The 12148-nt window shown below is 43.8% G+C and overlaps 1 protein-coding gene across 5 annotated transcripts in view; it reads right to left on the bottom strand.

Annotated features, from left to right (window-relative positions):
• LOC109045490 (protein c-ets-1-B) overlaps positions 1 to 12148 on the bottom strand; it is a 49684-nt gene that overhangs the window by 19622 nt on the left and 17914 nt on the right. Inside the window, exon 1 of one of the 5 annotated variants that reach the window (XM_042743442.1) lies at positions 5719 to 6094. The exons of 3 other annotated variants lie outside the window; for them this stretch is intronic. In XM_042743442.1, the coding sequence (XP_042599376.1) occupies positions 5719 to 5776 (58 nt within the window). In that variant the 5' untranslated portion in view covers positions 5777 to 6094. Of the gene's footprint in view, positions 1 to 1206; positions 2205 to 5718; positions 6095 to 12148 lie in introns of those variants that run through there. One more of the 5 variants, XM_042743443.1, reaches the window with a different exon arrangement.

The following is a 12148-nucleotide window of genomic DNA, read 5'->3' as shown; positions in this document are numbered from 1 at the left end:
TATCGTGCCACACATTCCTGCCTTGTTTTACAATCGCTAATGTGGACGGGATTTTTGTGTGAGTTTGTTCTGTATTTGTGACCTAAAAACCAGTGTGCCTTTGAGTTCAGTTCTAAATGGACCAATTACACAATTAATTGTATGCAGAGAAAAGTACCACAGCTGTAGCAATGAAAAGTGTTCACGAGCCCAAAATAGATGAATGGATGGCTGGAAAAGAAGATGCAACTGTTCTGAAATCCACATCAAACCGCAGAGCACAACGGAGTGCTAACGCATCATCAAAGTGACTAAAGTGATACATCATTTCAGTAAAATCCTCTATGGTGACAAATGTCAACATCAAATGACAGAAAGCAGAAGCCATGCCAAATTAAGTCTCTGCAGTTCTCAACTGTGTAAGGAATAGTTTAAAATGCTTTAAACATGTTCCATTTAAACACTAACACAAGCTAAAAAAAAGTCAGACTAACCATGGTTTTATGAGAAAGGGGCGAGTTGTCAAATACCACCATGCTCAACTGGTGAAAGTGAACAATGTCAAAGACTAGCCCTCATTACGACCGCCTCTTGGATCCGATCCAGACACCTACACAGAATGCCTTTAACTGCTCTCATCCCTAAATCGCCCGAGCAGAGCCTCTCTGTCAGAAATATGTAGATAGTGGGGAGAAGGTTGAACGAGAAAGAGTCCCAGCTGTGGCGGCTCTTGTGACTGCCAAGGATCATGTGCCTTCTATTCAGCTGTACATCAAGTAGCACTCACAAACTGAGAGAGACGGTAAAGCTAGCTACAGCCAAACACCTGGACCTCAGAGAAAGCTTGAGATCTCACATGTAACCGGAGTGGTAGCCAGGAGTGTTCCATCAATGTGCCTCTAAGGTAGGAACTGTGTTCAAAGAGGTGAGACAAAAGTAGGATAATTACAAAACCAGCTCCGACTACTGAGCCCTAAAACAGGTGACTTGGTGAAAGCGCATACACCGATGGGAGAATGGAATCTGGGAACAGGTCTTCCTCTACCTCCCTGAGTTGTGAGACGTGTAGCCAGAACCAGTCGGTATGCCGCTCTGATCTCAAAAGCAGATCTGACGCCACCCTCTCCGTGTCTTTCTTTTGTACTCGGTAGACATCTGCAAAACAGCCACAGTGGAAAAACAAGAGTGGCATGGAAAGACAGGCACCGGTCCGGCTGGCTTACTCACCTCAAGGGCCTCCCACCACCCAGGAGGCGGTCTAGAGCCCACCAGAACGCCTTGGAGGGACTGGGTAGGACTAATGTCTTTGGGAGGAGGGGTGGGTGCTGGAGTCAGCACGGCAGGGGCTGTGACTCAGTAATTAGCTTGTAGCACGCTGCAGGGATGAGAAGACAGCACTAGGAAGACGCCACATCAGGGGCCAGGGAGACCAGGCAAGAGCCCATATGGCCCGCAGACGGTTAGAGAGACAAACGCAGGGAAAAAAAGAGAGACATGGAACACAGGGGAGAAAATGGGTGTTGTAAAATGCTGGAAAAAATACACCGTGGTTGTTATTTCTTCCCTGCTCTGGGACATGCTGTGTCTTTTGCTTTTGTTTTGGTCTTTTGAAGTTCAGAGAAGCAGGGCCAGAGATAACTATTGGGTAGGCTTCAAACTGCAACACAGTGAGTGGGTCAGAACGGCTTTCACAAGTATGCTACAGTGAAAACGGTGCTGACGTATGGTTCAGTCATTCTGACGCATGTAACGATTTGGAAAACGTTTGTTTGTGCCATTAGTTTGTGCCAATAACTCGATGGAATAAAGGCTAGGACCTCCCTTCATCCTTTGATGACTACACTTTAAAGGGAACAATAAAAACGTGTGTTCACCAGAAAGAATTTTTGACAGGGGAGTCATGTAGCCAGTGGACATTCTGTGAAGGGGGAGTCATTTCACAACAGTAGCAAGACCCACTGATATAATTGTGTTTCATCGTGGCCTTAAGGCTTGAGTCTGGTGAATCAATTTTGAGTGTCAAATATGAATCCAATCACTTCTAAACCCTATGCCTCACATTTGTAAATTATTTTTGAAGTGACTCGTACACTGTTCAGCAAACTATAAAACCTCAGAGACCCACATCAGACTAACCTTGATTGCCAGGGTCTGTATTTGCACAGCTGTCAGGTAAGCAAGATATGCTTAGGCCTGGTGAAAGTGTGAAGAGTCTGACATTACAGAAACCTATCTGTTATGCAACTCTGGAATCCAGGCCATTTTTTTTTTAGATGCAACCTTAAAGAAGACTGCCTGCTTGAATTATCATATCTTCACACTTGTATACTTCTGCACTAGTGCTCAGTGTACGGTATCTAAAGCAAGGGGGTACGAGTGGGGCCAAGCAGGGGATCGGGATGAAAGAGAGTGCAGTGTCTTAATCAGATAAATGTGGGCAATGGGCAGCCCACCCAATCCTCAGACATTCCTGTCACTCACTGAACCCTGAGATGGACACAGAGTGAGAAAGAAGGAGAAAGGGAAGACCAGATACCCTCATCAAGGGTTATTTCTCTAGGCCGAAAGGAGTGGGAGGTGACCCCTGGCTGTCTTTCATGTTGTTGCTGACTCATTTCACTGTGCTAAGTAGTCTTTGGGCAAAGATGAAAGGAGTGACCCCGTTGTCAAGCATTTTGACTACGCCCCTTTCAAAGCAAAGCTCTCAGAAGATGCTGAAGACTTCTGGCACAGCAAAACTGTCTGGGTAGAAGCAGCATTAGCCATTTTGGTAGCAGATGTTACATGGGTTTATCTTTGATAAGTCAACTTGTAAATGACTTGTGGGCTCCTTAGCAGGTCGTGCAGCCAAGCTTTTCCACATAAACACTTTTGCTTCCGGACTATCTGCGTGTTCTTGGAGATGTTTTTTTTTGTGCTAACTCCATACGCAATCTTATTTTAGCAATTCCATTAATGAATGTAAGTGTGTTTATCGAGGCTGTCCTGTTCTTGTGTAGGTCCTATTGTCTCTTCATGCACTACATGTCTCCGGGGTAAATCAGATAATCTTGACTGAACTCTAAACAACTTTTGTGTGACTCTTGATTGAATTCAACCATTCATCACTTTTGTATAAACAGAGTCAAAAAGCAAATGGGGGCGGGGGAAGGCGGGCTTGTTTTTGCACTAGCTGTTGTCTTCAAGACACAGCTCGCTTGTCTTGATTTAAGACCCAATACAAACTGGGATCAGGTGCTTAATGTCTATGGCCTCTACACATTAACGAGGCGTGCATGCTAGAAACTATCATTTGTGCCAGTCTGCCAGAGCTTTACACTCCTACAAGCACTTTGTGCTGTACATGGGACCCACAAGGTGCACATATCCATTCTTCCAGAAGACTAAAGTAGCGGACCAGCAGAAAACATGTCTTACATGGATTGTACAGTCTTTGCCAGTGCACTCCGTTCACACTGGCCTGAACATTCACGGTTGAGTGAACTCAAGGGAGCTCGTCTTGAGAAATTGTTTTGCAAGATAGCACGATATTTTGGCAACCCCCGCTGCAAGTATCAGCACTTTTTTTAACAGCACACAACTGTTTTTCCATGCGAGGAGAACGCTTGTGCATGTGTGTTGGAGAGTGTCTACGCGTGGTCATGTGCCAATGCATTTGTAAATGTAAACTCTGCGACTGTGTGTGAAAAGAGAGCAGGCCCTTGTGCATGCGAGAATATGCAAGCGTGGTAATGATTCATATCACATCTTGCACATCACACTGGAGTCATTATGTTTTAGCTTTCGTTCTGACATGCTTGCAAAGGTGAATGCCTTTTTCCATGATGTATTAATAGCTGGTGATGCGTGTGTGTTTGAGAGGTTGGGAGTCAGAATTCTGCGTGTTAAACCACCAGCTGTGGTCGAAGCCAGTCAGCATTTTATCATAGGGAAGCTAGCGTCCACTGAACTCACCCTGCCCTTCCGGGCCAAAGAAGAGGGTCATATTCTTAAAGAGTCCACCGGGCCGAGGTATGTGCTAACATCCCACTTGCATGCTCGTCACTTTATTCCAGTCCTCAGGAGTACAGAGGGGGAGTATGAGACTGCTGACTGCTTAACTAGCATGGCATCTTTCCTCCCTCTCTCCCTCCCTTCACCCTGGTCAGGCATGCGGCCCCTCCTGAGCCGGGCTGGGTCAGCGGTGGGGGTTAATGGATGTGGTATGAATGGACAGTGAAGCAGCATCATGACAAATTTCATTCAGTTGACATTGACCACTCTTTAGCCAAAAGGGAAATTCCCTGCCATGACATGCATGCGTGAGATTGCACAAGCACACTCACATCAAAACACAAAGAAAGAAAGAAAGAAAGAAAGAAAGAAAGATAAAACTTTAATCATGCAGTAACAAGGAGGCCTATAATATCTGCATAAAAGGAAATAAAGCCCAGGGCTCAGCCAATGACCAAATAATGATCTTACACTAAATGCACAAGCACATTAGATGACGCAATGTTCTGAAAGTCAGCTTGACACGAAAATAATCACTCTTGTAGTTAAAATTCAAGCCTGCTGGTCATGCATGAAATGAACCATGACTACGAAAAGTGGTAAAGTGTGTCATGTCATGAGAGGCCATGTGTGGCAGTCAACATCAGTCTGGTGTCAGACTCTTTGTGTACAGTATTTGCTTAATGATTACATTGCTCTCATTCTTGTACTGTAGAAAAAAAAAAAAAAATCCAGTTTTGCACATAATATCAGTATAGCTGTTCAAATGATTGAAAAGACAACAATATGGTCTGTATACTAATGCAACATCACAGTATGTAACCCATTTAATCCTGCCAGAAACATGTGTGGCATACATTTACAGAGTTGTCCACTATAAATTAAAGTGAAGAATGACTAAATTTCATAAGAACATTTTCACATGACCAGAGCTGTTTAATTCCAATCCGAATGCTCCATTAAAGAAGGCATGTAAAACATATGTCATAATACATATACTGTTTAACAAATCTGATTCATATAATGTATTAGTGCTGTCTCATGATCAGAATTCATGCAAACATGTCTGTGGTCATATCTGTGGCCATTGGGAGAAAAAAAAAAAAAAGATTATCAATCTCAATATGTATCTGGCTGATTAACATAAAAAAAAATGAAGGGGAGGGGGGTTAATGTAACAAAGTAAAACATATGTATTAGTGTATTAATTGATATCCTTTTCCCACGGCTGCCTGATAATACTACATTGTCTTATAGTCTATTGTATGCAACTTTCTGTTGGGTCTTACTGAACAACTAAGCAGTTTTCCCTCACTGGTTACATTTGTGACCACATATAAAACATTTCCACTAACTTGGCTGAAATTAGACTAGGAGTAAACTGCGTGTGCTCACTTGGCGGTGTAAAAACCAATAGGTTAAAATGAATACATTAGGCTACATAATAAAGACTTTTTGTCTAGGCTTCAAATGAATCAACGGCTGGCACATCTGGAGCGCCGCGTGCAGGCTGTTATACCTGTCTATCACTCGCTGATCAAAAACATTTGATGTTGCAACGAGTTTCGAAAAATTTCTGACATCAAATCATGACTGTATGTTACATTATCTCGATTTCAATGCATAGACGTTACCTCAGTATATGCATAAAAGTTACTCATAACTGACTGGACAAGTGACGAAGACGCGTTTTGCAATCATCTAAAATCAAAACAATAAGGATAGGAAACCGATAAGAGCACTTACCGTCTACTTTTTCAGATTTTATTATAGTTAACGGCTTAATATCGACAGCTGCCGTCATTGTCACGCATTCAATGCACAAAGTCAGTTTGGATGTTTTTAGTCCCAAATGTGTCCTCCAAAGTCCGTCTGTGTGCCTGGAGTTTCTTAGAAATGACACAGGTTTTCCCTTAACAAGATCCGATCTCTGTAGTATTGGAGCGTCTCTTTCCCTCCCTCTCTCTCTCTTTCTCCGTTCTATCTCAATCACTCTTTCATTGCCTCCCTCTGTTAGTTACCCCGGTCCAGGGCGGTTCTGTGTGCGGCACGGAAGAGGCTGATCCGCGTAAAGGGGCGGCGTTACACGCTGATTCAATTCAATTACACTCCACTCTGCTGTCTCTCTAGACGCGGCCGATGACGCGACGCACGCGCCGCCAGAGCTCTGGACGCGTTGAAGCTGCACGTCATTTCAAATCGTCCACCAAACCAGCTGTGAGCTCAGTGCCAAGAGTTCAGCTACAATAAAATCGACGATAAACTATGTATTTTCTTTTCTTCTTCATCATCTTCTTCTTTTTTAGCAGAAATCCATTGGTATAAAAACTACTTATAATTATTATATTATATATATTATTATATTATATATATATATATATATATATATATATATATATATATATATATATATATATATATGTGTATGTATGTATGTATGTATGTATGTATGTATATATATATATTTTATATATGTATGTATTTCCTCTATCGGTAAGTATATATATATATATTATAAAACAGATAGCTTTTATATATGTATGTATTTCCTCTATCGGTAAGATTCCACTTAATGATTGTGCTAAGTAAAATACATTTTAAAATAAAAAGTGTTTATTTATTTACTTAGGCTAAACAGATAGCTTTTATAAATGCTTCCTCTGTTGGAGAGATACTTAATGATTTTGCTTATTAAAATAATGTTTAATGAAAAAAAAAAAGGTGATTATTTATTGATTTACTTATTTACTTTTATTTATTTTTTAATATATATTTTATTATTATTATTATTATTTATTTGTGAAGATAGTGATAATAAAAGCTGTAACAAAAGCAGTAGATCATAGAAACTGAAGGTGCATTGCAACACATCATGGCACTTTGGAACAGACTCCCCAGTACCGTTTTATTGTTTGTCAGAATGTAGAAAATTATGAATTCCTTTTCCTCCCACTGCATCTTTAAGAGCCAGATGAAAATTTACCAGTCATTCCAATCGGCACACACCTTTTTGTTCTCTACTGGCTGTGCACAAGACTTCGGTACAGGGTTTCCCACGATTGTGAGTCTTATGTAAATACAGAAAAATCAGTGTAAACACTTTTCAAATGTGGCTTTTGCATCCCCACCCCTTCTTTTTGCACTGAAGTGATCAGTGAAAGTTTGCACTCCACCAATGAGATGGAGCGCTGCATTTTAGTGTACGGTCCCCAGGGATCGCGAAGCTGTAATTACGTCTGACCTGGAAAGAGTTTGGTCATTTCTTGGGCACACTCGCCACTTGAATAGTTATGGGAACTTCCCATTTGTTAATTTCACTTACTGTTAGGGGTTTATTCAACACAGAGAAGCTAATGTTGACAAAGAGAGCAGTTTCACAAAGAACACTTCTTGTCCATTATCTGTGCGAATAGTCTTGAGCAATTTCTTTAGACCCAGAAAACACATGAGTAAAAATGTTGCTTAACTGCACTGATGCAATCTACTGCTGAAAGTGTCATATCACCATAATAGCTCCCAAACACCCATGTGCTCGCATGTGCTGTTCTTTGGCGATTTCAAAAGCCGATACATGCTGACCTCCAAATGATGAATGCTACACACCTCACTCTCTCAAGGAAAAGCTGCCAAGGGCAAGAAAACTATTCAGTCTATTTAAAAACACAGATAAACAGTGTAATCCGTGCTGGCTCTTGTTTTAGTATCCCATTCGTCATCGTGAATGGCTGATGCTATGCTCAGTTGAACTCTCACCGGAGCGGTGGAATCACACGAGCAACAAAACAGGGCACAGACACATCTCTCGTCTGGCTAATAGTCTGCAAATGATCTGAAAGTAACGAGTGCTCTCATAACTTCGACCCAGCCCTCATAAACACCTCAGCGTATTTCCTGCCCATGCACCTTGACTAGATCAGTAAAAACCCAATTTAGGATTTTACAGAGGATCCTCTCGCCAAAAACAACAATAATAATCCAAATCATAACCAACTTTCAAACACATCCAATCAAAAATAATTGAGGATTTTTATTTCCACTTTATTTGCATTAAAACAGCGCTCAAATTTGCACAAACGCATAAATAATAATAATAATAATCCACTTTATTTGCTATTTTTCATGCTATTGCATCACATCTAATTGAGGATTTTTATTTTTATTATTTTCTACTATTTTTCATGCTATTGCATCACATCTAATTGAGGATTTTTATTTTTATTATTTTCTACCTGAGTAGGGAACGAGACACTGCGTCCTCTAAAGGTCCCTAATCAGAATAAAAACGTCTCAGGTTACGAATGTAACCATGGTTCCCTGAGTAGGGAACGAGACACTGCGTCCTCTAGGGGTCGCTATGGGGAACACCTCGTCGTGACCCGTGTCTGAAGCATACAAATGAAAAAAACACCAACGAGTTGGCCGGCGACAGCCTCTGACGTCACTACCGGTGCGACTATAAAAAAGGCACCGGGAAACACGTCATTCACTTCTTCTTCGTCTGAAGCTTGCGTCCGAAGCATGGCAGGGAGCTAGAGGACGCAGTGTCTCGTTCCCTACTCAGGGAACCATGGTTACATTCGTAACCTGAGACGTTCCCTTTCAAGGGAACTTCGAACTGCGTCCTCTAGGGGTCACTATGGGGAACAGTATACCCACGCCACTATGCTGAGGGGAGTGCAGGCCAGAATCATGGCGAACACTAAGTACCAACTCTACCATTTCAATGGGAGTTGCCCCCGGGACGTTTAGACGGCTGTCTGTGACAATACCCCTTACGGCCAAAGGCCTAAGCTACATACCCAACTTAATTGTTAGGGCCTCGGCCCGGTGGTAGAGCTAAAGGCTTGGAATCAGGAAAGATTCCTTTAAAGGGATACAGCTAGGAACCTAGCATTTTATACTAAGTCTAGCCTGTCACACAGGGCTACAGCTTGCTTCCGCAAAAGCTTGCTGAAGGAGCTGTCTCAACAGATCTCCAGTAGCAACACCCTGTTTAGATAGGTATCCGAGGATACATGGGTGGAGTGGCGCCCAAGATGAACGGGGCTTTTACCAGCTCAAGAAAGGGCACGAAGCAACCGCGCGAAGCCCTCACCATATAGGATTTTAGAAAGAACGCAGAGTACTAGCGTGCGAAACTTACCACCGTGTGGATTTCAGAAAGTGTGCAAAGACTTCACGTGCACACTTACCATATCATGGATTTTCAAATACTGTTCTAAGGAAGGACTCTCGTGGCACTCTGATAGAGCAGCTCATAGATGGAATGGTGCATCTCAAAAAAGTATGTTTGAGAGTCATCAACTCGATCTGTATAATGCTGGAGCGCTCTGGGAAAAAAACAGTGAACTCAGTCTCATATGAGAGGAGAACTCCTGAATACAGAGAAGCACGCTCATAGGCGACCCTTCTTGGAAAAGGGGAGCGCTGCTAAACTACCACGAGAATCGCCCGAATAGCCCTTCATGTTGAGGGAAGCGATGCTTGAGGTGTATAAACAAATACACACTGGCTGAATGGAGCCCAAGGAACCAAGGTCTAATCATCTCAAGAAAGGGAACGAGGCGGAGCGCGTAACCCTTTACCATACAGGATTTCAGAAAGTGCGCAGAGTCTTGCGTGCACACTTACCAATACGTGGATTTTTAGAAAGTGCGCAAAGTGTCTCACGTGCACACTGACCACCATGTGGCTTTCAGAAAGTACACAGAGCTTAGCGTGTGTACCTAAAGGTTCCTAAGCATCGCAGAGGCGCTGAACCCGCACGGGAGAGGCAAGCTCAAATTTTATAAACCTCTAGCGAGGGGAGCATCACCTGAGGCAGCATATACAAGAAGCACTTCTGTAACTGCCACCTTCACTTCCCGATGGATGCGACAGCACCTAAGCGGCCAGGAGACCCCTCAGGGTGACCTGGCCGGACATCCATGAAATTCCCTGCAGTGCTGTGCCAGGCCTGATGATCAAGGAGGCTCCCCGCAGAAACCTGTGATCTCAGCCGCCTAATACCGGAACATGAAGCCGGATGGCTGGTGCTGACGAGTGTTCAGTAAACACTGTAACTGAGCACTGGAAAGGAAACTCACAGAGTTTATTAGTAGACACATAACCACCAGCAATTTACACATAAGTATATACAGAAAGGGTTATTATGTGTTAGAGGTTTCCACCTAACCTCGATCAGGTGGAGAGCTGGTGGTTACAGGGGAATTAGGAAGGGGAGGATAAAAGCAGAAGTTAAAAATCCCTAAAGGGAACGAGTAGATACCTCAGTATCACTCTGACTCAGACGAGAACGCTGCCTCGTCTGGAATCACGTCCCTTAGGTTCTGCTTACCCCCTTGTGACCCACAATTCCTCTTAACCCTGCCCGCAGGTGGGGGAGGAGCGTGAGTCGCGACACTAGCCTTCTGTGCCCGTCTTTGATCCTCAGATCGAGACAGGCCAGGACCCCTATGTTGTTCGGGCTCAGACCTGGACCTTCGTGGAACGAAGGATCTGAAAGCAGCGGAGTGCGCCTTCGTCTCCCCGAACTTCTCGATCACCGCCTCAATACGGAAATACCGAAAAGTTCAGAAGGCGAAACCTGAGCATCGAGAAGAAAGCCTTTTCTTTCTTCCCGATGTCTGCCAGGTTCATCCACAGATGTCTCTCCGCCACCACCCTGGCCGCCATAGTCCTGCGCTTGGCAGAGGCGGCCTGCTTGGTAGCCCGGAGAGAGGCCTGTGGTGCGGCGCAGCTCGGCTACCTGATCAGGAAAAAGGCCTTTGCCTCTATCCAGGTCTTTCAGCAGATCAGTCTGATATGCTTGAAGCATTTATTTTGTAATAAAGCCACAGCCTGACCTGCTGCTGCGTATGCCTTGCCATTTAAGCCAGATGCATTGCTTGAAGGGGCTTAGATAGCAAGGAGGGAGATTAAGAGAGGATATCTCCCCCGCAGAATGAAAGCTCTTTCTGCAGGGGGCATCCTCTCATAGCCGTTTTCGCGCATCGCCTCGATGTCGGCAAAACTCTTATGCTGAAACCGATGGATGCGAGAAGAAAACGGCCTCTTTCATTTCCTTTCGATCTCTGTATGGAGATCAGGCAGAAATGGAAGGCTCACCTGAGCTGGAGGGCTATGGTCGGAAAGATAACGCTCATCGAGGTGCGATCCATAAACTCCAACAGCTCTACATACGCAGGGCAGGAGAATTGAGAAGGCTCAGCCTCAGCTTCTTCACCATCCTCAAATATCCCCTGCTTTTCCTGGGTAAAAACCCAGCAGAGCACTAACCTCAGTATCAGAAAGTATTAAAGATATAACATCATCCTCCCGAGGCTCTCTCTCGTCCGCCGCCATTTTGAGCGCGAAAGGGAAAGTCCCTCTTTAAACCATTCAGACAGATCCACCTGAAATTCTAACGAGCTCATTCTCCTACGTGCCTCAGCAACGGAGGGTCCTGAACCGCGGGAAGCAGATGGCTGCCTTTTTTTTCGGAAAGAGAGACGAACGAGAGCGGAGCTTTTTTCTTGAAAAAATGCTCGCAATGCACGCAGATTGCCTCCTCAAAGACATCGCGTGCGTGCTCTTTACCCAAACAAATCACGTAAAGATCGTGTGTGTCATCAGGTGTCAAATAACGCCGACACGGATGCATACATTGTCTAAACGCTTGCTAGTAGTCGCCATGATAGACAGAGAAAGAGCGCTCTTACCGGTTCTTTCAGATGCACGCTTCAAACAAAACAGTCAGTGAAGACGAAGAAGATGAATGACGTGTTTCCCGGTGCCTGTTTTATAGTCGCACCGGTAGTGACGTCAGAGGCTGTCGCCGGCCAACTCGTTGGTGTTTTTTTTTCATTTGTATGCTTCAGACACGGGTCACGACGAGGTGTTCCCCATAGCGACCCCTAGAGGACGCAGTTCGAAGTAAACAAGAAATGAAACTAAGGTTCGTAATCAGCATCGATGGTTCCGTAAAGAAGCTTTGACATCCACGGAACCTTTTGATTCGACAAAATGTTCTTGAAAGTGGAAAAAGGTTCTTCTGATTGTTCAAATGTTCTTCACACTAAGAAAAAAAAATGGTTTTCAACTTAAAATGTCATTTATTGCTTTGATCAAAGCTGAATTTTCAGCATCATTACTCCAGTTTTCAGTGTCACATGATCCTTCAGAAATCATCCGGATA

The sequence above is a fragment of the Cyprinus carpio genome, chromosome B18, assembly GCF_018340385.1.
Source record: "Cyprinus carpio isolate SPL01 chromosome B18, ASM1834038v1, whole genome shotgun sequence".
Lineage (NCBI taxonomy): Eukaryota > Metazoa > Chordata > Actinopteri > Cypriniformes > Cyprinidae > Cyprinus > Cyprinus carpio.
The sequence above is the reverse complement of the archived record's forward strand: the minus strand, read 5'-3'. Positions and strand labels throughout refer to the sequence as shown.